Source organism: Harpia harpyja, chromosome 10, assembly GCF_026419915.1.
Source record: "Harpia harpyja isolate bHarHar1 chromosome 10, bHarHar1 primary haplotype, whole genome shotgun sequence".
NCBI classification, from domain to species: Eukaryota; Metazoa; Chordata; class Aves; order Accipitriformes; family Accipitridae; genus Harpia; species Harpia harpyja.
Window position 1 is genome coordinate 31,060,126 of NC_068949.1, and position 27,214 is coordinate 31,087,339.

The 27,214-nt window shown below is 41.6% G+C and overlaps 1 protein-coding gene across 1 annotated transcript; it reads left to right on the forward strand.

Moving 5' to 3' along the window:
* Positions 1-536: 536 nt before the first annotated feature.
* On the forward strand, positions 537-27,172 carry OGA (O-GlcNAcase). Its single transcript, XM_052799843.1, has 16 exons — positions 537-1,119; positions 4,882-4,933; positions 5,269-5,366; positions 6,608-6,738; positions 7,423-7,594; positions 8,638-8,736; positions 8,909-9,193; positions 9,770-9,928; positions 11,183-11,793; positions 12,193-12,367; positions 16,900-16,985; positions 17,853-17,957; positions 19,601-19,686; positions 20,678-20,870; positions 23,945-24,104; positions 24,885-27,172. Exons 1-16 carry the CDS (start codon positions 933-935, stop codon positions 25,019-25,021), a joined length of 2,736 nt encoding a protein of 911 aa, XP_052655803.1. The 5' UTR covers positions 537-932; the 3' UTR covers positions 25,022-27,172.
* Positions 27,173-27,214: the final 42 nt, after the last annotated feature.

Sequence of the window (27,214 nt, forward strand, 5' to 3'; positions counted from 1 at the left end):
TAACATCAGCCGGGCTGCGCTAGGAGGGAGGGAGCAGCCGTAGGGGCTTTTCCCCTTGCACCACATCCGCGGCCCCTGCCCACCCTGCGGCAGGGTCCCAGCATCTAGGTCTCCCATCCGCGCCACAGCCCCAGGGTACCCTGCTTAGCTTGTGGGGCCCCGGCGGCGCCGCAAGAAGTAGGTCACGGCTCATGGGAGCGCGAGCGGCGGCGCTTCGGTCCTGCGCAGGCGCGCTAGCGCTGTCCCCCGAAGCGCATGCGCAGAGCCGAAGTAAACACTTCATTTCCCACCCATCCAACCCCCCCCCGGCGCCGCTTCCCTACACAAAGCCCACGGCGCATGCGCGCTTCCCCCACCCCGCACCTGCGTGTTCTCCTACTGCCGCCTTCCCCCCCCCCGGGGTCTCTGGCGCATGCGCTACGGGCACGCACTAGCTCTCCGCGCCGGCGCCCTGGGCAGCCGCGGCCTCGCCCCTCCCCCCCGCCGGCCTTCCGAGCAGGCGCAGTGCGCGCCCTTCCGCGTTCCGCGCATGCGCCGTGAGCGAGCCCCTCCCCCGCCCGCCCGCCTGCTCCCTGAGGTAACTCCCTCTCCTCAGTCCGTTGTTCCCGCTCGAGTGGCGCGGTCCCGGCGGCGCGGCGAGAGGGGGGGCCGTTAGGCCGCGGCGGCCCGCGTCGTTCCTTCACGCGTCGGTAGAAGCTCCCCCGGCCTCCGCGGCGATCCCCGTGCGCGTCTCCGAGCGGGGCGGCTGCGGGCAGAGCGGTGCGGACCGGTTGGGGCCGGTTCCCCGCGCAGGCGCAGGGCCCCGTAAACAGGAAGCAGCGGCGGCCCGGAGCGGCGGAGACAAAGGGGTTGTGGAGAGGGGAAAGGAGGGACTCGGGTTGGCTCGGCTCGGCCCGGCCCAGCGAGCGGGGGTCCTGGCGGCGGGCGGCAGGATGGTGCAGAAGGAGGGGCAGACGGCGCTGGAGGAGCCCCAAGGCAGCCCCAACCCGGCCGGAGTGGCCGGCGCTCCCTTAGAGCCGCCGGGCGCCGCCGCGGGGCCGGTCCCGGGGGGCGAGGAAACCGACACCGAGACGGAGACCGCGCTGGGCTCCCGCCGCTTCCTCTGCGGCGTCGTGGAAGGTAAGAGCTCTCGGAGAGGGCGTCCGACGTCCGTGGCAGACCGGGGGCGTGGAGGGACGGGACGGGTCGGTGTTCCGGGGTGGCGGGGGGCACGACGGTATCCCCGGGAGACTGGGGGTATTTGGGGGCCGTGGGGGGTGTGGGTATCCGCGGGAGACCGGGGGGGGGGGACTGGTTCCAGCTGGCGCTGCTGTTCCCCGTCTCCTCCCCCGACCCTTTGCGACGCCCGGAGGAGCCCGCTCTGCGAGGAGGGTGGTGCGCGGTTCTTGGCTGGGGCTCCCTCCGCTAGAGAGGGCTGGGGGGCGGGGAGGAGCCGCGGCTCCCGGGCGGGGCTGCTGCCCCTGGGGCTTGTGCTGGAAGCTGTTCGCTAGCAGGGAGTGCCCTTTGATGGCAGCTGTTCGGCGGGGTGAGGGCAGGCCTGGCACCCCCAGCGGGCCGATGATTCCTAATGGAAGCTGAGGCAGTGCTGTGGCTCGCTTGCTAGTACGTGTCTAAAGGGGGAGGTAGGAGAGAGAGAGGGAAGAGCTACTGTGTGATTATCCCAGCTGTGCATGCTTTTTCCTGCGCGCCAGAGGCTCAGATTCAGTTTCCTGGGTAGGGAGTAGGTGATTCCATAGACATCTGTTCTGGAATTAATATTAAATGCTCCCTGTTCTCTAAAGTGTTGTAGCTTACCATTTTAATTGCACGGTAGAACAGTCCTCTTCTGCCTTTTGGCATAGTTGCAACATTAAAAGGTTTAAACTGTTGCAGAAGCTGCAGAATAAAGGGACTCTCTTTGCATTTCTCAGTAACTACAGAATTTATCTGCATTTCTGACAGGTCAGTTAAGGTAGGTGGTTGAAAGCCAGCAAGAAAAATGGTTTATTCCCAACATAATAGTTGGTTTGGAATTGTTCTGAATTCCTGTGGACTGCTATTATTTCTGTACCTATAATGAAACTCTAGTAGGAGAAAAAAAAAAGATTAACAGATGGAATGGAGAGGGAAACAGGCAGTTTATCAAAGTCACTATCTGCATTGCTTGCAGAATGCCTTTTGTTCATATCGTAAAAAGAAAAGACCATTTGGCTTCTGCAAATGTTACTGTGAGAAGTGCACTAGGTCCAGTTAATGCCTTTATTTTTTTAGCACTTACTAGGGCTTAAATACAGTCAGTGTGGAGAGAGATGCCTTTACTTTGTTAATAGACTTAATTCTGTGAAAATAGATGCTAAATTGAAGGCTTTGGAGACAGATACTAGTGAACAGAAATACAGATTGTAACAGCATGTTTTCTCATGTTCCTGCCGATACACCTTGACCATGGATCACCTGTTCATCCAGGTTTATATCAGAACCACTGCATATACCATAATAGTTTTTCTTGTCATCTTAGTTACATGGTTGATCTCCTCTGCATATATTTTGGTGCAGGTGTTCTTGATTATACTGTGCATAAAGCAAGAAAATGGCCTCTGCCCAATGAAGCAGTCTAACCACTAGTTAGGAGTTACCAGTCTAACATTAATATGCACATACACAAAAAAAGGAACAGGAGAGTGTTTAAAAACTGTTGTGGTGAATGAGGTAGAAGGTAGTGGGTAAAAACATCTGTCTCTTTAGTGACTCAAGGGAATTATAGGGGTAAGAGAAAAACAGGGATTAACTTTAGAAGTGAAGATAAATGTAGTGCGGCAGTTAACAGACTAAAGGTATGGTGAGATTAAAGCAATGAGATGGAGAGTCTGGGTCTTTTGTAGAAAAGTAGGGGGGAAATTGGTAAAATACTGGGTGTGCACTCTAAGAATGTAAAGAGCTTATGACTGATAGAGAATTCACCATTTTTGGGGGGAATAATATGATTTAAGAGAATCCTGGATGCAAAGCTCTGCTCTGGTGCTCTGCCTCCAGGATATATCCTGGCTTTTAGTGATGGAGAGCGTGGTAACTGGGATGAGGTATTTGGCATGATCTGTTGACTTTGTATTAACCTGACACAGAGTCTTGAGGGAGTAATACAAAACCAGGTCAATTTTTAGTTGGACAGAAGGCTCCAACAATTGTCACGAGCTGGCGCCATTAGTAATCTACGAAATGTGGTGATGGATGGAAAAGTATCACTTCAGATTAGCATGTTCTCTTCAGTCTTATTTAATTAGTTTTTATTATTTTTTTTTCTTTAATAGTAGGCCACTGCTCTGCTTTAGGCTAGTAAGTCTGAGAGGTAGTGTCATAGGTAAAGCAAAAGTTTTCTGAACAAGTTATGAGACATAGGTGGTATTCATTCCTTTTGTGGGTTCTTGAGCTTCCTGAGGGCAGCATCAGTCAGAATTAGGTAATGCTAGTGAAAATGAGAAATTTGTTCTGGGTGAAATAAACTGGGAGGTTTTCACGGCTTGCAACTGCTCTCTTGTTTGTTCCTCTGTTTAACGGTCCTCCGTTTGTCACTTTGCAGTTTGTGAGGAGTAGTAGTTACTCAGCTTTGCCACTTCGTGGTGCCAGTTAGTCTAAGATCAATCACTCTGAGAGATTAATTCTTAAAACTTGAGCCTGTTTTAAGCTTCTTAAAAGAGCATTGTTCACTTAACAGGTAACTGAAATACATGCTAACATATAGAAAATGCTTCAGTTGCATCAGTTTTGAGTTTTGAAAGGTTGTAGGAGGGTGTTTTTGACCACTGTGAGACCAAATATTTGAAGATTTACAATGGTGAATAGCTCTGGAAATGAAGATATTGTCTACCTTTTGAACTTGTGTTCTGTGGGGATGTGTGAGCTTTGTGTATTAGGAGCATCATTCATCACTGACTGGCCATGCTGTTTGAAAAGAAGAGCTTATTAAATTTCAGTGTTATTTTAGTCTCTGGTCTTTGCACAGACTGCCAAGCTGAAGCTTTGTTTTGAAGTGCCCACTTGTGGTTGAACTGTTTGCACATAGGTCTAAGTGAATTTACTTGACTAAGAGTGGATTGGGAGTGCTTTTTAAGGTATTATGTTTCTAGAATGGAAGGATTAGATTTAAAACCAGAAGCGGTTACAATTTGCATGGAATTCCATGACCTTGAATATACACTATTCTAAAATTACTTGTGTAGATGCTTTTATATGATTATTCAAAGACTTAGTCTTAGGTTGTAAAGATGTGGGAATTGTAAAGCAAGATACCAGCTTGCAAGTTAATTTTGACAAGGAGCCTATTAAACTGGATAAAAGGAATGAAATCCTAAGCATTTTGTTGACTCACTTGCACATTTTTTTTAATTACACATCATCTACCTCAGTATATATTTATATACTTTGTGTGTGTGTTTAGCATTCAAATCTGTACCACTGGTTAAGCATTTTTGAGCTGGTAAATATTTTCAGGTGTCTTCAGTGTTCACATTACAATCAAATCTATTTTGTGGGTGTCTGGAGTGATAGTTTAATTAGGTTATGACTGTTCAGTCTGCTCTTACAATAATGCTGACTTGACTTGTCAAGGGCATATGCTCAGGAATACAGTTTGGATTCTGAAAATTAATTGCTTCTGTGGCCAAAATGATAAGAACTTATTTCATTTCTTATGATCTAAGTTATAATTGCATTTTAAATTTAGATAAGTTTGGATTATTACACTTTCCTAATGCTGTCTAACTGGATTATTTTTTTTTGTTGCTTTGGGAAGCTTTTTGATGAATGTAGCAGAAGAGAAAGAAAACGGTGGGTTGTAATATGATGTTTCATGGAGTGGGCATAATCTAACATCTAACTGGATAATTTTAATCTTGTTCCCCATAGGATTCTATGGAAGACCTTGGGTTATGGAGCAGAGGAAAGAACTTTTTAGAAGGCAAGTCATGCTTCCTCTTACTGCAGCACATTCCATTGCAATATAATCATAATCTTCCACTTAAGCCTGCTAAGAATTATTGTTCTAACCTAGAGCAGCTTTTTGCCTAATATCAATATTCCTGGGGGCTCATATTCACCTTTCCATCTTGCCTAAACCAAATTTATCCTATATCAGTTGTGCATAAGGTTATTGTGACTTAATAGTATAACACAATGTTCTATGAAAAAAAAAAATTTAGATTAAGTACAAGAATTAGAATTAGATCAAGTAAAACATAGAATTCCTGAATTTGTAGACTATTCTCTGAATGAAGGCTTTTTTCCTGTTTATAGACTTCAGAAGTGGGGACTAAATACATACCTGTATGCTCCAAAGGATGACTACAAGCACAGGATGTTCTGGCGAGAAATGTACTCTGTGGAGGAAGCGGGTAATTGCCTTTATTTTCCCTCTGTTTTCTATAAATAGGCACTTGAATGAATTGATCGTTGCTACATATGCTTGTGTGTGTTTAATCACAGTAGCCATTTCCAACGGTGAGCGGAGACCTGCTCTTAATACCCCGCAGATGTATTTAGTGGAGCTTTGGTACAAGCACGGATTTACTTCTTTTAACTATAACTCTACAGATGATTTTTAAAACTGCTTTTAAGGCTTAGTGTTACGAGATTTACTTTTTTCCAGGGAAAAGTTGCTCAGAATTATTCCTCTGGCTCTTGAACATCTGGGCCATATTTTGAAGTGGAAATTATTTGCTTCAGAAAAGAAAAAAGATTGATGAGCAAATAGCATGCCCTTTTATGTGATTCATTAAGTGCTTGTCTCAATGAAGAGAGTACCAGTCAGAAAAGCAGCCTCTGAGTATTTAGTCGGAACATGAAAGATCTGTTTAAGCTAGTGTGAGGCTTTTTATTCACCTCTGGTATTTATGGGATCTACAGTGTTTTACTAGCCTGTGGGGATTATCGTTTTTCTTGGGTGAGGGGGAAAAATTATACTGGCTTGAAATTAAATAATCCTTCTTGGAGGCCACTTTGAATCACTGCAGAAATATGTTCTAAAGGATACTGCAAGATAATTGCCAATAAGAACAAAGATGTTAAATATTCTAAAAATAATTCTCTTTATTCATTGTATGGAAGATTAAATTTGAAGTTTGTATCTTAAAGCAACTGCTTCTGCACAGTGATGTTAAAAAAAGCCCTTTTTCATGTGCCTCTAGCTTCAGTCATATGAATAGTATGTGAATCAGTGTTATGCAGCATATTACTACATTGAATTGTCTCTTAATATGTGTGACAAAAGTGGAAAAAGTGAGTAATAATTCTAGAACTGTTGGTGTACATTCTGTAAAAACAGACTACATCCACATTTGTCTCACAACATTGAGATACAGAGAATTTTTAAAACCTTTAAAAGTTTTAACATAGAAAATAACAATACAAGGACAGTTGTTGTATTCCTTTTGGCATAATTTCTGAGAACTCCTCCAAAAAATTTGATGCTCTTTGCTGTGTTAGTTTTAAGAAATTCCAGCAAATTATTATTTTTTTTATTATTATGGCAGCAGAGGCATCTGCACTTCATAATTTACTTAGTGATGTCTGAGGGTTTTGTTTGTTTGTTTTTTAATCATTGAATTCTTCTGGAATATTTTAATTTGATTTCCAGAGCAGCTAATGACTCTAATATCAGCTGCACGAGAACATGAAATAGAATTCATCTATGCAATCTCTCCTGGACTTGACATCACTTTCTCCAATCCTAAAGAGGTATCCACATTGAAACGCAAGCTGGACCAGGTAAGTGTGACACAAATTTACCACAGTTGCAGTGCTACTTAATTTGGAAACTTCAGTACCCTCCTCACTCTTGCAGCTTTTCACTAGCCTCTTTAATGTTTTCAGCACTAGCATTAGTTTGGACGCCTCTGAACAATTCCAATGGATGTGTTCAGGTTGCATTGCAGAAGTAGCCAGTGATGATACAGATTTAAAAAAAAAAAAGTCTCATCTTGTATTGGATTCTGAAGGCTGTTCTTGGGAGCTTGTCTTCAGAGTATTTTAGGGGCTTGAAGCCAAGATGCATTTCTAAAGCAAGAACTCTTATCCACAGTAAACACCTTCAGAGGCAGACCTGACATACACATCTTCGTTGTTCTCCAAATTGACTCCTCTCCTTTGTCCAAAAGCTATTACAGAGTTAGCTTTTTTCCAGCTGTCTGTGCAGTGAGATCAGCTTTGGATTATTAAACCTGGAACAGGTTGCAGGTCTTCAGAGGTCTAATCTTTGAGAGAATCAGAGCAGTGGGTCAGAGATAGGCATTCATTGTGAATAGATACCAAAGTCTGTCTTGCCTCCTGTACCTTCTCTCCCCCATTCTTGTAGCTTTTCCTTTAAGCTAGATTAGATTTAAAAATTTTATGGTTTGTTTAAAAAAAAATAATTTAAAAAATTAAACCCTTTGCTCCTGTCTCTTGTATTAGGTTTCTCAGTTTGGCTGCAGATCTTTTGCATTGCTGTTTGATGATATTGATCACAACATGTGTGCAGCAGACAAAGAAGTTTTCAGTTCCTTTGCACATGCTCAAGTCTCGATCACAAATGAAATTTATCAATATCTAGGAGAACCAGACACATTCCTTTTCTGTCCTACAGGTAAAATGAGATTAATCATTTAGTTCAGCGTCAAAGGAGGGGGGCTGTTATCTTACTGATTGAAAAGCTGGTTTAATATTTAATCACTGCTTTAAGGAGTATTTTGGGGTTGTTTGAAGAAATTGACTTACAAAGAAAGGTTCAAGTAACTCAAATATATGCCGAGTTTTTGCCAAATCTGCGCATCTCTGAAAGGCTTAATGCCAAGCAAGAAGGCAGCTTGATAGAATGGTTCAAGAAGTTTGAACTGAAAATTAGGTTAAAGGAAGAATTCTATTTGACTTGTACCAAAATCTTTTTGCTTCTTGATCTAGCTAGCTGTTAGTTTCTTAGAATTTTCTTAAAGTAGAGGTACAGCACAGTCTGGGCTCACTTTTGTCATTGGTACCTGTTTTTAATAAGATTACCTGCTTTCACTAGTCAGTGAGTTGCTTTACTTATTAAAAAATAAGGTGGCTTGCGCTTGGGTCCAATCATTGCTTTTTTAAATTGCAAGCTTCCTCTAATACCTGTAACAATATTGTAAGGGAGAGAGAATCATGATGTTCAGAGGTGTGGATTGTTGCAAGGAAAATTCAGTTCAGTAGCAATGTTATCATCGTTGTTAATTTGTTTATCCCATTACACTGTAGTAGTTTGGTTCTGTTGCAGACCTCCTCTTTAACTTGAGAGACATACGTGCTGGTGTTAATATTTTTAGGTATTTGCACTTCATAATCAGTCTTAAGGTTTCTAGTTCTCTTGCATATTGTCTGCTATAACCTGCCCTTCTATTTATGGACTTTGTTAGTTTTTTCCTAATCTTGTCATTTGAGCAATTTTAAATAAACCGTCTACCTTTCCTTTCTGATCTTTATGCTAAGTATCATTCATAATGTCCTTTTTTATTTATACTTTAGACTTTTGGGCCTTTCTTGATTAATTTTATAGATAATTCTCTTCTCAAATGGTAGTATTCTCTCAATGTGCTCATGGGACAATTGGGTATGTTGTCACATGGGTGCATCCTTCTACTAACAGTGACATTCTCTTTTCTTGTGCAGAGTACTGTGGAACTTTCTGTTATCCAAATGTTGCCCAGTCACCATATTTACGGACTGTAGGAGAAAAGCTGCTCCCTGGCATCGAGGTGTTATGGACAGGTAAAAATTGTTTGGTTTGGTTGTTTTGTGGTTTTGTTCTTTTTTTTTTAATTCACTGTTGGTGTTAAAAATGATTTCTCAGAAGTATTTAGTAAAATAAACTGTCCAGCTACTTGGGGGTTCAATCTTCAAGTATATGCAAAGCCCTGTGATTATCCTGTTTTCCTCTTAGGTCCAAAAGTTGTATCCAAAGACATTCCAGTAGAGTCCATTGAAGAAGTTTCTAAGATCATCAGGAGAGCACCAGTTATCTGGGATAACATTCATGCTAATGATTATGATCAAAAGAGGCTTTTTCTTGGGCCTTACAAAGGTCGGTCAACTGAGCTCATCCCTCGACTAAAGGGAGTTCTGACCAATCCAAACTGTGAATTTGAAGCCAATTATGTTGCTATTCACACGCTTGCTACCTGGTACAAGTCTAACATGAATGGAGTGAGAAAAGATGTAGTGATGAGTAAGTATGCCTAACTGTTTGCCAGGATCTATGCTTAACCATATAAGTCATAGTGATTTTTTTTTTTTAATGATTCTAGCCTTTCTTCACCAGCTTTTTCTTTTTAAGATCACCTAGCATTTTCTGTCCTGTAAGTAAATGGCAGTTACCTGAAAGATGATGAGCATCTGGATTGTTTTACTGACTTCCTGGGAAGTATCTGTAGCACATGCTACCAGAGAGTTTCTTAGTCTCAAGAGGTATCTGGTTGTATAAAAAGCACTCTCAGCAATTTTAATGCCCAAATTTGGCATTAAACATAAGCATCCATGGATTTGGTTTAATTGGAATAGAAGCAGTTCAGATCAAAAGAGAAACTCTGAATGCCAGAATGTCTAGTTTTTGCATACTGTTTCTGTGTTGACGTTGATGGTGACCATAGTTTTCCATTTTGTCTAATTAGGATGTAATGGTTTGTCCTTCTTTGTGAAGTAAGGCTGTTAGAGAGTTCTCGAATGCCTTGTCTAACGTGACATTTTTTTTTAATTTATTTTAAATGAAACTTGCATGGTAACTTTTAAAAACTTGTCTCTGTAGCTGATACTGAAGACAGTACAGTTTCTATCCAGATTAAATTGGAAAATGAAGGGAGTGATGAAGATATTGAAACGGATGTTCTCTACAGCCCACAAATGGCCCTGAAGTTGGCCTTAACGGAATGGTTGCAGGAATTTGGGGTACCTCAACAATACAGCAGTGAGTCTAATTTGGTATCCTTCTGGGGTTGGTGGAAAAATGGGGTTAAATTTTCAGTACTTGTATTTAGACTAAACTATTTTACAGATCCTGGCCATCTGTATACTTTCTAGTTGGAAGTATTTTCTGCCTTCCTAACTGGGGAAACCTTAATAAAGAAAGAAGAATGCTTGACATTCTGCAGTGTGCCTGTAGTGCCCTGACTGATCAGCAGAAGCAACCTTGGTGTAGGATCCTTTGGTACTTCTGATACAAGACAGGAAAGAGTCTGGATCTTGCTAGTCCCAGTTGTTACTAGACTTCCATGGGACCTGAGAAGAGAGAAGAATAGGCTTTTTCTTGGAGTGGGTGTTAGATTATTGTAAACATCAGTTCTGGCCCAGAAAAGTCCATGTTCTTCCAGTTGTTTTAAGATGGCTTTGTTTTTCTGAGTTTCTGTCTACAGAAATCAGCTAGGTTCCGCCCAGCATTGTACACCTTCCTTGTAGCAATGGGAGCTTGGGATCTGAGGTGAAATCTGTTTTTCTCAAATGTGGGTTTCAGGTGGTCAGTGTGCCCTTCTCTGATAACTGGTGGTGGAATGGAAGAACCTCTTCTCCTCCCAACTCTGCTCTGGTGCAGTTATCCTTCTGAACTGCTGTAGGGTTTCGGATCTTTCTAAAACTCAACTGCAGCAAAAATATTGGGTGAGGAGTAGTAATTAAGACGTCATCTTCCTCCATTTTCACAGAATAGTTTAGGTTGGAAGGCACCTCTTAAGATCTCCTAGTCTAACCAGGTTGCCCAAGACCATGTCCAGTCAGTTTTTGAATGTCCCTTGTTTTCCCTAGGTTAAAGACGTTTTTGCACTTGAAATATTTAAGCATTAGTCCTTTTATTTTGAAGTGTGCTCTATATCCAAATACAACTTTAACAAGTCAGTTGATGCAGAGGGGAAAAAGTTAACTGTGAGAGCTTTTTATTCTGATGGCATAAATCAGAAATGCTGCTGGTAGCACATAAATTTTAACTAATTTTCCTAACTTTTTCCTCATCCTGTCTTTGCTTACCAGTTACGTGGAGGGGAAGCTTGCAAAAAAACCAAAGTCAGTAGTTAGAATTACAATGACAGAAGTGAGCAGGCAAAGTACCAAAAGGAAGCTGAACTGATCAGATGCCATAGCAACAGAATCATCCATGATTTGCAGAAGTTGCCGATTTGAATGTTAGTTGGCAGATACTGAAAACTCTAAACTTGTTTCTTCTCATTCTCAGGTAGGCAAGTGGCCCACAGTGGTGCTAAAACTACTGTGGGGGATGTAGGGCCTCTGGTGGCACCATCCTCTTTAAATGCAGCAACTGTGGTTACCACGGTTTACCAAGAACCCATCATGAGTCAGGGGGCAGCACTGAGCAGCGAGTCACCGGCCTTGGTAAAGGAGGAAGAGAAGAAGCAATCTGATGAGGAACCAATGGACATGGTGGTGGAAAAACAAGATGACGCAGACAAGAATGCTAATCAGATACTGACAGATATTGCCGAAGCCAAGATGGCAGAGGAGTTGAAGCCAATGGATACCGATAAGGAGAGCATAGCTGAATCAAAGTCCCCAGAGATGTCTATGCAGGAAGACTCTGGTAGTGACATTGCCCCTATGCAGACTGATGAGCAAATTAACAAAGAACAGTTTGTGCCTGGGCCAAATGAAAAGCCTCTCTACACAGTAGAACCAGTGACTTTAGAGGACTTGCAGCTTCTTGCTGACTTGTTTTACCTTCCATATGAACATGGGCCCAAAGGCGCACAGATGCTGAGAGAATTCCAGTGGCTCAGAGCAAATAGCAGTGTTGTCAGTGTTAATTGCAAAGGAAAGGATGCTGAAAAAGTGAGTGTGAATCTTGTTTCTCTCCTTTTTAAATCAAAGTCCTGAGCAATGTTGTCTGTTGTCTGTAATAGAGACTGGCATTCTACTTCCTAGGACCTGAAGGGTAGGGTGTAACTAACCACAGGTCACAGTAATTTTTATTCCTCCAGTGGAATCTACTGTTTTAAACCCTGTAGTGCCATTTAGCTATGAAGGCAGTCTGGTGTCTGCATTTGACCAGTCATCCCTGTACTGGCCTCACTTCTAACAGCCATAGAGAATATCCGTGAATCGTGTGGTGTGGTAGTCCACGCTGGTAAAATGAAGTAATGAATTGTGTAGTCTTCCTCCATATTTGGAGTATCTCTCCTCCCTAGAAGGCTGTGCTTGATCTTGTGGATCTTTTGCCTCTGTTCATAGATAGAAGAATGGCGTAACCGAGCAGCCAAGTTTGAAGAGATGTGCAGCTTGGTGATGGGGATGTTCACTCGCCTCTCCAACTGTGCCAACAGGACAATCCTTTATGACATGTACTCCTACGTCTGGGATATCAAGAGTATTATGTCAATGGTGAAATCTTTTGTGCAGTGGTTAGGTAGGTGCATTGGGAGCCATTATAATCCCAGATAGTGTAATTTTTATTTTTTGTTTTTAATTAGCCCACGGGGAAAACAACATACTAGGCAAGTGTGTTTTCTTGGACATAGGGTCTGGTTTGACCCTGTTTTAAAGGTTTTCCTGTCTTGCTATTTGAAGCAATGCTTGCTGTGAATTTGCTTTGGTATTATAAGTGAAGTCTGCTGGATGCTTAAGATCGGAGACCTTGATTTTCTTCTTGGGCTAATGAAACTTGAATCTCATCTGACACGTAAGTGTTGACTTTAACTTACTCTTGACTGAATGCACACTGGACTATACCATGTAACTTCTTGGATACCTTGGTGTATGATTGGAAATGACACTACGAAATGTGACCACATCAGCCATCTGCTGCTTGCTCTGTCTTGATAACATTATTGCTGTCTTCAACAGAACAATTGCAGAAGCGACCTTTCAGTGGGCCTGGCCAAGAGGAAGCCGATCCTCCCAGCCCTGTGCGCATGCGAGCTTTAGCATAAGGCTATTCTGGTGCAAAATAATTTCCTTTAAACACTTGCCAAATTGCTGATTTTTTTTTGTTGTTGTTAATTTTATTTTTTTATAATGGGTGGAAATTGTGGAGCTCTCTAGACAGATTTAGTCGGAGACTTAAACTGATCCTGAAACAGGTTTTTTTTTCTTTTTCTCTTTCCCCCCTTTTTTCTCTTTCCCCCCTTTTTTCTCTTTCCCCCCTTTTTTCTCTTTCCCCCCTTTTTTCTCTTTCCCCCCTTTTTTCTCTTTCCCCCCCTTTTCTCTTTCCCCCCCTTTTCTCTCCCCCCCTTTTTTCTCTCCCCCCCTTTTTTCTCTCCCCCCCCTTTTTTCTCTCCCCCCCCTTTTTTCTCTCCCCCCCCTTTTTTCTCTCCCCCCCCTTTTTTCTCTCCCCCCCCTTTTTTCTCTCCCCCCCCTTTTTTCTCTCCCCCCCCTTTTTTCTCTCCCCCCCCTTTTTTCTCTCCCCCCCCTTTTTTCTCTCCCCCCCCTTTTTTCTCTCCCCCCCCTTTTTTCTCTCCCCCCCCTTTTTTCTCTCCCCCCCCTTTTTTCTCTCCCCCCCCTTTTTTCTCTCCCCCCCCTTTTTTCTCTCCCCCCCCTTTTTTCTCTCCCCCCCCTTTTTTCTCTCCCCCCCCTTTTTTCTCTCCCCCCCCTTTTTTCTCTCCCCCCCCTTTTTTCTCTCCCCCCCCTTTTTTCTCTCCCCCCCCCTTTTTTCTCTCCCCCCCCTTTTTTCTCTCCCCCCCCCCTTTTTTCTCTCCCCCCCCCCCTTTTTTCTCTCCCCCCCCCCTTTTTTCTCTCCCCCCCCCCTTTTTCTCTCCCCCCCCCTTTTTTCTCTTCCCCCCCCTTTTTTCTCTTCCCCCCCCCTTTTTTCTCTTCCCCCCCCTTTTTTCTCTTCCCCCCCCCCCTTTTTTCTCTTCCCCCCCCCCCTTTTTTCTCTTCCCCCCCCCCCCTTTTTTCTCTTCCCCCCCCCCCCTTTTTTCTCTTCCCCCCCCCCCCTTTTTTCTCTTCCCCCCCCCCCCCTTTTTTCTCTTCCCCCCCCCCCCTTTTTTCTCTTCCCCCCCCCCCCTTTTTTCTCTTCCCCCCCCCCCCTTTTTTCTCTTCCCCCCCCCCCTTTTTTCTCTCCCCCCCCCCCTTTTTTCTCTTTAAATGTGTGGCACTTTGGTTTTGGTGGGGTTTTTTGTTCTGTGTTTTTTTTTGGTTTTTTTTCCTTCCTGAAAGATTTTTGGGGGATCCTAAGTTGGCAGATAGCACCAGCATGGCCTGGGTAATTCTAGTGACCTCATTTCACTTTCAGGTTTCAATCCAACTGTAAGGAATATGCTGTGGACTTGCTTGACATACACAGCAGGCAGCAAAGCTGATGATCTCACGTCACACTTCTTGTAGCTGTCACAAACCTCACAGTGGTTAACCATTACACAGCCTTGGTCTAGTCCTAGTGTTTGGATTGTCTTTAAATGATACTGTTAAACACTGGCAGGTTTAAGCAGGGACAAGAAGACCTGTTAAGTCATCAAGTAAGTCCATGCTCGGCAGCTTCCTGTGTTTTGTGCTTTTTAAATATCTGATCCCTATATGTATGGTTGATAAAGAAGAAGAGCTTTTAAGACTGCCTTCTGCAAAGCACAGAGAAGAAAACTAGCTTGGGAGGAAAACCCGGCAGCATTGTAGTATGTTAACATCTCTGCCTAATGCTGTTTAAAAGCTTTAGTTCATGCATTTTTAAGACCAGTGTAACACAACTCCCCCAGCTTTACTATTCTTGCTGAATGTTGGTTGACCTTTAGCTAGAAAGAATGCTCTCTTTTTGATAATCTGTTTAAAACTCCAGGCCAAAGCTGTATAAAGAGAACAGTGATTCTTGTAATCTCTAAACATTGAGGGCCCAACTTAAGACTGAATTTCAGAATTATCAGACTGCCTACTGATTTCAGCTGAAATTGTCTTCAGTTTTCAGTGTCCCTGTACAGTTGGGTTCAAGTCTTTAAATGCATCAAATATTTGGAATAGTTCACGTTAGAAGCCAACTTTGTAAATACTAGGTCTGTTAACTTTGGCACTGTTCTACTCCAGTACTCAAACTGGTATTAGCTGAAAAAATAAGAGTTTTTGACATGCACAGTTTAATACTCTTATGCTAACAGTGCTTCTATGAGAGGAGATGTTATTGTCTTCAACTTGCATTTTATCACTAGTGTAAATACATATAATGCAAAGGTCTTTGATAAAATACATCATTATATAAAGCTAAATACATTACAAATCCAAACAAATTAGTTTTCACAATGGTGTGCTCAATGGTCCACTGAACGTTCACTTTCTTCACCTCTCCTCCCAAGTCCAGCTAGCATTCAGTCCCTTAAATTAGTGTGGCTGTACAGTACTATGGATTACTAATGACTTCTATTGTCTTCTTCCCCATTGTGTACAGATGGGAGAATCCTCAGCACAAGTTTCTACTGCTATTGGATGGACAGCGCCAGATGTTCACAGCGCGTCGTCATTAATTAATTAAAATGGAAAGGTTTTGTCTGTGAGGCAGCTCAGATAGATTAGATGTGCAATAGGCATGAACTGAAGTCACATTTGCGCAGCGACTAAGGCATTAACTATGTTTTTCATTTATACAGCTCTTCATTCACGCAGCTCTTTACTGTAATAATTGGAAGTGCTAGTTAAGTTGTGGTCTCAAAGGACAGACAGATACTGTCTTCCAAGTTATTGACTAAATCTCCTTGTGAAGGGTATCTTTTTATGTGAGAATTCAAAAACGTGGGAGTAAACCAAATTCAAATTCTGATGCTTGGATCGTTTCTGAAATTTACAAAACTTAGGGTAGTTTGCATTTAACATATATTCCTGTCAAAAATGTCAAACTTGGCACACTTTGGGACTCTCTGACTAGCACAACATACTTGTCTGTACTGATCTGAGACTGTTACTTGAACAGGAGGTAGATTGCTGTCTACAAAAGGAAGAGAGTATTTGTGCTGCTCATCTTGTCAGAAAACTAGGCAGGTAATTGAAATCTGCACTCCAGATACCATGCTTTTTTTTTGTTTATTTTCTCCAGACTTGTCATTTATGTCAGTTGGTGAAGGCTGTGGCACCTTGCTGGCGGAACAGTATTAAAAGTCAAACAGCTTCTTTTCTAAAGCAAGCATAAACTAAAGCTGAGCACTTCAATGGACCTGCTGTGGCTGGTTGATCAGCAGGGACCCTGGTGCATCTTATATGCTTGAGGAGGAAAAAAAATCAAGATGCTAAAAAGCAAAGCTAGTATTATCTGTGGCATACAGGGTGTACTAGTTAAATTGTGAGTTAATTCCTGTTAATACTGCTTAGCTTTTTAACGTGCCAGCAGCATTCTGAAGGTACAGCCTGGATTATGTAAATCTGCATAGTCTTTTGCAAGAATACTGTTTCATACAACTGTCCTGGCTGCCTGAACTGTTCCAAACTGCATATATTGCCAGTCCTAGTTTTCTGACAAGATTAGAAACAATCATTACTAAAATGTGACTTCAGAAAGGTCCATTTTTTTTTTCAAGGGGCTGTGATAATGGCATTTGTTTGATCTAAAATTTATGATAGTAGCTATTGAGCCACGTAGCTTCCAAGATGTCATCTTTTCATAGATGAGATGGATGTGTCTGTCACAAATGTAGAAAAAAAGAATGTACAAAATATCTGGGAAGCTTACGTAATTGTGGATGGCACCATTCTTGTGCCTTCTGTTCTGGAATGAGGTGTGTTAGCTGAATCACCTCACCTGTTCTTAGCCTAGTCTGTTACAGGTAATAAAAAATTTGGAATACTGCAATTAGTGCGCAAGCACAAAATCTTTATAAATCCTACATTATTACAGCCTCCCCCCAAGCCCTGGATTCTAGCTCAGTTAGAGAGCTTTTTCCACAAGTGTGTGTTAGCTTTTTGGACATGTTAGACACCCAGGAAATCCCCCTTCTCGTAACATTCTCCGCTTGGATCTGATCTCAACAGGGTGTCGTAGTCAATCTTCAGCACAGTTCTTAAGTGGAGACCAAGAACCCTGGGCCTTTAGAGGTGGTCTAGCAGGAGAGTTCCAGGTATCAATATGACTTCACAACTGAATGACATTTTCTTTGTTTTATGAGAAACCTTTTGTTGCACATCAGAGGTCTGGAAGGATTGGTCTGCCGAAGGCTTTCTGGTCCAAAGCCCATTAGCCTTACAGCTTGGTTTAAAATAATTTTCCTCCCCTTTCTACAGTAATTTCTCAAGGAGATGCTGCCTGTCCCACGCGCATGCGAAGCGCAGCGGCTTTAGTTGTACATTTCACATTGTTTCTTTGCAGGTCGCACAGCATTTTTATCTGCGCCCGCAATTGCACAATGCGCGCATGCTTGTCTGCCGATGGGAATTCCATGAGCAAAAGGGATGGTCATCCAAATTCTGATTCCTCTCTAAATAAAGCTGTAATGAGCTTTGTTGCGAAGATTTCAATTGGCAAATATTCTTAAATCACTGTTTATACCATGTTCAAATTTGTTCATGGATTTTTCAGGCGCTATACTTTTCCCCCCTCACAGGTGCTCTGCGCGCAGCAAATTGAATCAGCGCATTGCTTTTGGGATAAAGCGTCTCCTCTGGCCAGTTAACCCTCTTCAGACCAAACCTTTCCTCCTGACATTCTATGTTCTTATACAGAGACAGTGTAGATATGATTGGTAAAAAGTATTTTAAAGCAGATAAGATTAACAGACTCTTAATGTGCTGTTTCAATTGCATATTTTAAAACACCAATTGGATATTTTCTATTCAAATAAGGTCTTTGCATTTGTAAAGCATACCAACCCCACCTTCTTCTGGGGTGCCTGCAAATAGCAAATGTTAATTTGGGAGTCTGCAGTGCACACCCAAGAGTAATGGGTTTTGTTGTTCATACAGTCATATTAAGTATTTTGTTTTCACAGCGTTTGCTGCCTATTGATGGGGCAAATGACCTCTTTTTTCAACCACCTCCATTAACGCCCACTTCCAAAGTGTACACCATACGACCCTACTTTCCTAAAGATGAGGTAAGTGCTTTTGACACTTGTCACTGTTGTTGTTAGTGATGCGTTTCCTTTTGTGGCAACACTAGTTGCTGCTGAGTCCCTTCATACCCTAATGAAACAGATGTGCCAATATCTTGCACAAGGCACAAATATAAGCTCACAGGAAAACTGAGGTTAAATGACTTGCCTATGGTTCAACAACATGCTGTGCAACAGTACACGTATACCCACATCTTGATTCTCAGTCTCACACCCCACCACCTTTTTAAATCTGCGAGTGCCTTCCCTATTTCTGAAAGGCAAGTTGAAGTTCGTGGCTGGTAGAGGAATTCTTGCAGTGGGGACATGTGCAATGGATTAACCTTTGGGGTGGGTGTGTATACCTCTTCAGTCAGTAATTATTGTGGTAACTCCTAGTGTTCTCAGAGCTATATAAGCAGAACGTTGATACTGCATCTCAAAACGTAGCTGCAAAAGGTGATGATACTTCAGGTATTCTTATCATTTTAGTTACAGTTGTAAATTTTTTGGTCTGTTTTTTAAAGAATTGTCAAATCTGCTTTGGAGTGTTTGATACTTTAAAACCAGGAATTTTGTATTGATCATTATTGATTAGAGCTTTTTTCCTTTTTTTTTTTTTTTTTCCCCCCCACTGAACAGATCCGTAGCATAGTTTGATTCCTATTAGTGTAGCAAGAATACTTGAAACTGATATATCAACCAACAGTTAGTTAACCCTATGCATGCAGTTTAAACAGTGTAAAGATTAATGTAGCTTGAACTTTTGCATTTGTAGCTACATTGAGATGAAACGTGTTTCCTTTGAAACATAAGTATCTAGGTTGAGTTTGCAGCAGCTCAAATGACTCCTGACTTTGAAGCCAATCAGACAGACAGGGCTAGCACATGAAGACATGTCCTTTACCTGCTACTTTTAGGCTAGTTCTGTCCTGTGCTGTTCTCATGAGCAGTAAAGCAGCTTTTTTCATACCTTAGTGCAGGACTGTACCTAAGCTGGTTTGTTCCTTTGTAGGCAATGGAACTGATATTTCTAAGCCACCTAAACAATTGGTGATGCAGCTAAACATGCAATCATAAAGAGTATTTCTTCTGAGGAGGAACTCCTTTTTTATGAAGGGAGGCCAGAGACATGTCAAAAGCAAAGCCTTTTTGTTGAAAAGTGTAGTTTCTTATTTAAAGTGTGACTGATACAAGTTTACTCTTTAAAGAGATTCAGCTGAAAGCCTTTTAACATGCAGAAAGTCAGGGTGTGTCTGTCCTTTGCAGTGGTTAAATTGTTGCATGTCAACAGTAGAGGTTTTGAAAAGGGACTTTGTAGCAAGGGTATTAATCTTCAGTGAGTGTTTGGCAACTAACCCTAAGGATTAATCTTGTGCTTTACAATGTGCAGGAGGCTGACCTCCAGCCTTTCCTTCCCAGCCATTGAACTTAACCGCAATGTTTTCGGCAGGCAACTTGAAGAGTTACTTTGGGGGTGGCGGGGGGATAGATGCTTTCTCATAGATGGGTACTCTTGTTCTGTGTAGCTTAAATGTCTGTCAGTACTAGTTTACAGTGGAGCTGTTAATGAAATCTCGCTAAAACAAAGTTGATAGCTTTTTAATGCGACTGATGACTTGAAATCTTTTCTTCTCTCCTCTTAGGCATCTGTATATAAGATCTGCAGAGAAATGTATGCTGATGGAGCTGATCAACCCTTCCATAGTCTACCAGATTTAATTGGAGACAAGTATGTATTAGAAATGAATGACCTACAGAGGTGGCTCTGAAGAATGAAGTCCTGACACTGTATTTAATTTGAGTTTTTAAAAGTGTGTGTGTGAAGAATACAAAGAGCATTTGATTTAAAAAAAAAAAAATCCTGCCCTCTGCAGGCCTCAGGAAGTTGGGGTTTTCATTTCTTAAAGATACCATTAACAGTTATGTCTCAGTTTATGCTCTGGTCACCTGTCGTGAGCTGTTAGAAAAAAGACTTAGCTGAAACCTCTGTATTATGAAACCTGTGCATCATAGTATCTTTATTATTTCAGATTTTGTGAAAGTATGTCATGATAGTGTTCATAGTCTGTAGTTACCCTCTGGTATTTTTTTCCAACCTAGTATAGTTCTTCAAATAATTGAAAATTTTTTTGAGGACCAATCTCCCAGCTGACTGCCTTGAGTTTTTTCTGAAATACATGTTATCAATTACTTGTACCAACTTCTAAAAAGAATAAGCAATGACAAGTGAGATTAACTTAAAAAAAAAGGCATTAAATCTGAGCTGTAAAATGAGCTACTTTGAGTATTTTTTTTTTTTTATATCTTGAGTGTTTAATTTAGATAGAATTTTGTAAAGAGGTTGCTCTGTGAGTGACAGGAAGGTAGTTAAGAAAGGATATGTAACTGGTATCAAAAAATACCCAAAAGAGAAGATGGAAGAATAAGAAGGTAATGGCCACAGAGAAACTGAGGGCAAAAGGTGAAGGAAGTTTGTGTCTCTAGTGTGTCAGAAGAGCAGTGTGTATAGAATTAAATTATGGGATCCTGACATGCAGATGTTGCTCATAGTTGAGTTTTGACAGCTGATCAGCCTGTTAATGCTTTGTAGGAACTAATTCTGTGATTGGAGGATTCTGTTGCTTCTTTGGATGACCCTAGAGTCTCCTCCAGAATACCTGAAGAGCATACTTGTTCAAAGTGACCTTCTTTTGACTGAATTTGGACACTTCTTTCTGCAGGTTAGTAGGAGGTCTGCTCACCCTCAGCCTGGATTACTGCTTCGTCTTAGAAGATGAGGATGGCATATGTGGCTATGCTTTGGGAACGGTTGATGTGACTCCTTTCATTAAAAAATGCAAAATGTCTTGGATCCCTTTCATGCAAGAAAAATATACTAAACCAAATAGTGACAAGGAGCTGTCTGAGGCAGAGGTTGGTATAACCCATGAGGTCAGAACTGTATTCTGAAATCTTTCTTTCCAAAGCAGGTCTTTGTTTTTCTTTTGCATTTTGAGCTTCTGTGTAATTCAGTTTTTGTACTTTTCTGAAGTCTTTGATGAGCACAGTATCTGACATCTTAGGAGGTGACAGTAATATTATTCACTGTCAGTCAGATACAGCTGTGTGTTGTAATACACCCATGAGGTGTACTTCAGTAGTAATCAATGCAGTAAAGGTAAGCCACCTTAATACAGAGAAAATTACATTATGAAAATAAAAGATTGCTTCTGCTCTGTTCTCCTGCAAAATGAGATATTGGTTTCCCCATGCTGCAGGTAAGGCTAACCCCAATAGTCACATCAGTTTAAGTATGGAAAACAAATTAAAGAGCACTTGGGTTTGATGTTAAAATCTGAGCTATTTGTGGAGTGTGACAGCTGTAAATGATGCAAAACAACATCTGCCCTTTAGCAAGTGCTGAAAATCATTATCTTGCATTGGTTTTGGAAGAAATTAGAAAAACGATGTCACTGAATTGGTAGAAATAGTGAAAAGTTCTAGCTGATGCACTCCTGTCAAGGAAAGAAATGCATTTAATATTAAGAGGTGCTGATCCACATCTGCAAGTGGAAGGAGGTGTGTGCAAAGTTGTAATAGAGGCAGGCCCAGAAACACCACTTCTTAGCCTTTTCTTTTCCTCTCAAGAGGGAAAGAATACTTTCCAGAAAGTATTCTCCAACAAGTTGTCTGAATACAAAAGCTAGTGTCAGACTGGTGGGCCTCCTAAGGAAATCCCCAGCTGGTAAGGGCAGTGCAAAAATGGCATATATGGCAGTGTGCCCTTGCTTTATTTGACTAGGACTTAGACAAAGTCTTAAAGGAGGTCATGGCTCTGAGAGCACAGACCTTCCCACAAGTAAAGAAAAGCTTACTGGAAATGGAGTGAAATGTTTGTCACCCTGTTGTGAAAATGACCACTTATAGGCACGTTTGATGGGGGGAGAAGTGAAGTACATTCTAGAAAACAAACAAACAAAATACCTCCGCTACCACTATTGAAGCGGGGCTAATGCTGCAGTCTATAGGCTTTATGACTTGATTATTCTATATTTGCACAATGCTGTGCTTTCAACTGTATATGTAAATTCAGATTTTTGAAGCAAAGCTAATGCATATAGAGATACCAGAAACTAAACACAGCAAAGCTGTAGTGGATACAGTAAGGGACAAGGGTCCTTGATTTCCAGAAGTTTAAAGCCAAACTTCAGAGAGAAAGCAGGTGTTTTGTGCTGATAAATTAGCTTTTCCATTGAGATGTTTAAGAACATTTTTTGCTGTTGGTACATTGCCCCAGGATTTCTGCTGCTTGTACAATATCTCAGAAAAAGTCTGTTTCTTGAGACTATGGGCTTGAGGGATGTTCCCGCGAGTACAGAGGAGCTCTTTGTACTTTGCTCTTGAGGTAGATGCTGTGGGATTTTATCCATTTAGCCTTTTGACACTATGGTGGAACATAGAGAATACTCAGTAGTTGCTTAGAAGCCATTGTCATTGAAGATCATGTAGGGAAAAGTTTTCTCACAGAAGAGGATTGATTTGGTTTCCTTTATAGACCTCTTACCTCTTGATAATCTCAGTCTCCGCTTTGGCTTGAAAAAGCTCCCTTTCTGTAGTTTTTAGATCATTTGATTCAAATTCTTGACTTCTAATACAGTTCAGTTGTTCTCTATTTTACTTAAATATATCTTGAGCTCCAAACGTCAGGGGATAAATAAAATCTTTTGTTTCATAAAAGAATAAATCCAATCCTCTGATTTGTGTCATACTGTTGTGAGCTTGTCTTGCAGTTTTGTCTAGGTTCCTGTCAGGGAAGTTTATCTGGTATCTGCTTTTCCTGAGATTAGTTATTATTGATCACAAGAGATGAATGCATCATCTCTCTAACTGCTTCTTAACCCCACCTGTACCCTACTCCTTGATAACCTGCTTTACCTCTTGTAGTGCTTCTGTGGCTGGAAGAAACAGGTATGACCTTTGCCTTGGTGCCTGAAGCCAGCATGGCTAGCTTTGAACACTTTCTATGGGATTGTGCCTGTTACAGCTGTGATAAAGAAAAGCCCGGAGGAGCAGGCATGGTTCTGAACCTGAAGTAGCTCAACAAGTTTGAAGTAGTAACTTTGAGCAGACACTCTTCCTGCAAGAGTTGGGAGATGGCAGTTTATAGATTTGAGGGGATTGCATTTAAACTTGACCTGAAAAAAAATGTGGGGATTGCTAACGTTACGGTTCCTTGTGTGATGAAATCGTAGTTTGGGTTGTTACGATAGTGACTTTCAGTTATACAAGAAATAAAGTTAGGTGGCTTGTTTACGTGAGGCAATGCTCCCTAAAGGTTTTAAAATTCAGTAACCAGCAGGGGGAATGACTTGAGTATATTTCAGATTTGGCTTTGTCTACTTCTGTGTTACCTCACTTGATTGTTCCATTCCCATGAGTTGCATGAAGTTAATGTCTGATGTCACATTCCCAAGACCTTCCTGGGTGATTGCAATAGTCTTTAGTGATCAACAACATGCTTTAGTCATCAATAAGGCTTATTTCAAGTTAGAGGTGAATTTGTCTTTGGGGCAGGTAGTCTGAGATAATTGCATGGACATGAGAGATGTTTCCAGGCTGCTGTGAACCAAAGAATACATGTGGAAGGTTAGGACACTTGGAACTAAAACTGCCTGTGTAAAATGCAAAGAGAAGGAATACCTGTGCACAAACTGTTATGTGTTGGCTTATGGTTTTTCTTGCTTGAAGTGTCAGACACTGAGAAGCCATGCAAGGAGTCTTGCATTCCTCCTTTGACAGTCTGAGAAGCTTCTGTAGTCTGCCTTTTTTTATCTGGAGTACAGAGAGCAATTCAGCAGGTAAGGAACAAAGTGACCATCGGAGGTGTGGTTGAAAAGCATGCTGATTTGGTGGTATAGTCTGTGAGCGAAGCAGCCTCCCTTAGTAAAGATGAATGAAAATGAAAAGCTGGATAATGATAGAATGTCTATTTCCCATATTCTTTTCAGAAAATAATGCTAAGCTTCCATGAAGAGCAAGAAGTATTGCCAGAATCGTTCCTTGCCAACTTCCCATCATTGATAAAGATTGATATCCACAAAAAAGTGACAGATCCAAGCGTGGCCAAAAGTATGATGGCCTGCCTTCTTTCTTCTCTAAAGGCTAATGGTAAGCTTTTTGCACTCAAAATTTCCTTGTTTGCTAATTATGTGTTAGTTCTAGGATGCAAGGCAAACCTGGGATGGTTATATTAACATACCGTATTTGCATGTCAGCCTGAGACATTCGGTTGCTGCCATAGTCAGCACTCTAGATTTAGGTAAATTATTATAAAGGCTTTTGGATAGCTAACTTCTGCCACTGTCTTTGGTAAAAGGTAGCTCTTCACTTTAGCCATTTTCCTGCAAATTGGAAATTAGGAAGAACTGAGGGAACAATTTGACAATAAGAGCATGCATTTTTACATCTTGAACAATGCACAAATGTCTATATTTCCCCTGCTGGCATTGGTAATGATGCTTTTTCTTATGTGTGGCAGTGTGCACTGGTGGGTAATTACCAAAACCTTCAATATGGGGAAGTACTTGGCTGTCTGCCTTACTGTGCACCTGAGGTTCACAGTTCCTTTGTGTGATTTGGTGCCCTCTTTTAGTGCTATTTTCTGAGCCAACATCAGAGTTTCAGAATGCTTTTATGTGCAATAAAAGGTGTGCAGAGGGTTTGTTCAGACTGAGAAGACTTCTGCAATGTGCAGTCCCTTTAGGGGATGGTCAGCTATGTTGCCATAAATCTGGTCCCTTTTTGGCACTATGCTCCATATGGAATTGGATCAGTGTTTTCATTTCATTTGAATGTTAAAATAGGTGGGAAGTCTAGTAATACTTGATGTCTGTGCTTTTTACAGTAACTCTTCTCCTACAGTATTTTGTTTCTTTCTTCCTTCTTCAGGCTCCCGTGGGGCTTTTTGTGAAGTGAGACCAGATGATAAAAGAATCCTGGAATTTTACAGCAAGCTGGGTTGTTTTGAAATTGCTAAAATGGAAGGATTTCCAAAGGATGTTGTTATCCTTGGAAGAAGCCTGTGAAGTGCTTGACAGCAAACTGTTCCAGTACTGTAGTCCCTTAACAGCTGGGCAGGTAGTGGTGGGGATCTTCATATGGTCTAGCTGCGCAAAGCCAGCAATAAACCAGCTTGGTAGACGGGGCTATGCGAAAATCACCCATCACACATTCAGACTGTAATTTGTTGGAAGAGGATAATGCTGCTGAAAACACTGTTTTAACAAAGAGAAACCTTGTCCTCTCCTGGTCCTGTGTGAAGTGCCAAGGAATCTTGCATGGGCTATAGCTTTTCAGAGGAATCCCTCTCAATTGGTGCTGTGGTTGATGGCAGTTCTCTGCATTTGCGTGTCAACAGAAAAGTGGTCTCTGGCAGAAGTATCTAGAAAGATGCAGGCTTTTTCTCTGTCATAGAGCAGGATGTGCAACTGGAAGTTGCAGAAATGGGAGGGATTGCTTGTGTCAATCAGCAAATTTAAAGATAAGTAGCTACAGTTCTATTTTTTACTATCTTTATGCTTGTTGATAAAGCAATGACCCATTGTCACTTCTAATGACCATTGGTTCAAGCTTTGTGCTTTGTTAGGGACAAATGTGCAGTGGTCTGTGGCAGAAGTCACTTAATGACAAACTTGTAAATTTCAGTGTATATAAACTTAGCCGTATGCTGACTAACTTTTTGTTTACCAGTTTTTGTAACTTTTTCTTTTCAAAAGTGAAATGGTATAGGTCCAAGATGACACTTTTGAATAACCTAAAACCACAATGGAGAACGAATCTGTCCTCAGCACTGACCTTTCTTATTGTGCCTCGTATCCAGGGCTAGAAACTGACCATCTTGGGTAAGGGGAGCAGATCCCAAATGATCCTTCCTTCAGACAGCAGTGTGTCACCGCTTGGGGTTATCATCATTCTCCTGGGCCTGAAACAGCAATTCACAGGGTGGTCTGCTGAACCTGTTAATTTTGGTAACGTTCGCATGTGATTGGATGACAGATGGTGAGAGGGAGAGAGCTGGCCCACAGCTGGGATTTGTCCTTGGAACAGTCACCATGTTTCAAAGCCTGTTCGTACTAGTTTGATTAAATCAGGGTCTTCAAGTCCTGCACATTTGTATCAAGTAACTTTTCTATAAGAAATGCCACAATAAGAACATTTTTACACATTATTTAAATGGTTACCTGCTTTTAAATGTTCCAAGAGTTTGTTTTTACCCAGGACTGACATACTTGGCTATGGGATGGAATCAGCATGGTATGGGATCTGGTAGCGAGGTAGTTTTGCATCATTTATGAAATCGGTATTTCACGGAAGTCCCAGTGTCCCAGATACGTAACTGGCCAATGGTATACACCTTGCAGTACCTTGCTTCTTTCACCTGCTGCCATCAGCTGTCTTTATCTTCCTTTTTAATTTTCCTGGGTTTTTTTCCAGTGGTGCGCAAAGGAAATTCAGTTCCTTTTACGAGCCTCCAGCTGCATAGAAGAAGTTACGCAACCTATAATGAATGGCATTAAGACTGCAGTAATGTTGTCTGTGACCTGTAGGGAGATGCTGTGTTTGGCCTTCTGGTGCAGTCACATGCAGGGTTTTTGGTTTTTGGGGGTTTTTTTTTTTCCTTTGCAGAATGTGAACAATTTTTTTTTGATGCGGTAGCGAAATATTTAAGTTGAAACAAGTTCATTTCATTTTTAGAGAGAGGTACGGGGTTGTGCTATGGGATTTCATGTAAGTCAGAGCTGAATGCCACTAGTTTTTATACAGCTTTGAGTGCATGTTGAGTAGCTGATACCTTGGTTTATCAGGTGGGAGAGTTTTGTTTCTTCATGGATACCAGAGTCAACTTATTTTATCTGGATGCATAACATTACAGCATAGGATGCTTGTGGCCTTATTTCTTGGCTCTTAAGGAGTTGCCACATTTTCTCTTCCTATGACTTTGTTACTATTATAGAAGTTAATTGTATAAGCCTATGGAATGTCAGGCCAATACCATCATTCTAGGATTGTAAAGTGATATGTTGACATATCTTTCATGGTTATGAATTTTCATTAAGGTTGGAATGCCACTTTCATTAATCTGTTTTTAGATCAACAGTATCTGTAGCAGAAAAAAACGACCTGTAAAACTGTATTTGAAGACCATGCGAGAAATAGAATAAAAATTGAGAAGTGAATGTAAATAAGAAATGTGTATTTTGTGTATGAGGTTCCAGAAC

What these genes read in the sequence shown, in the direction of transcription:
- OGA (XM_052799843.1), top strand. Translation starts at nt 933, where the DNA reads ATGGTGCAGAAGGAGGGGCAGACGGCGCTGGAGGAGCCCCAAGGCAGC. An exon ending in GTACTCTGTGGAGGAAGCGG is followed by an intron (nt 5,367 to 6,607) that starts GTAATTGCCTTT and finishes TTTGATTTCCAG; the next exon opens with AGCAGCTAATGACTCTAATA. An exon ending in CCAGATTTAATTGGAGACAA is followed by an intron (nt 19,687 to 20,677) that starts GTATGTATTAGA and finishes TTCTTTCTGCAG; the next exon opens with GTTAGTAGGAGGTCTGCTCA.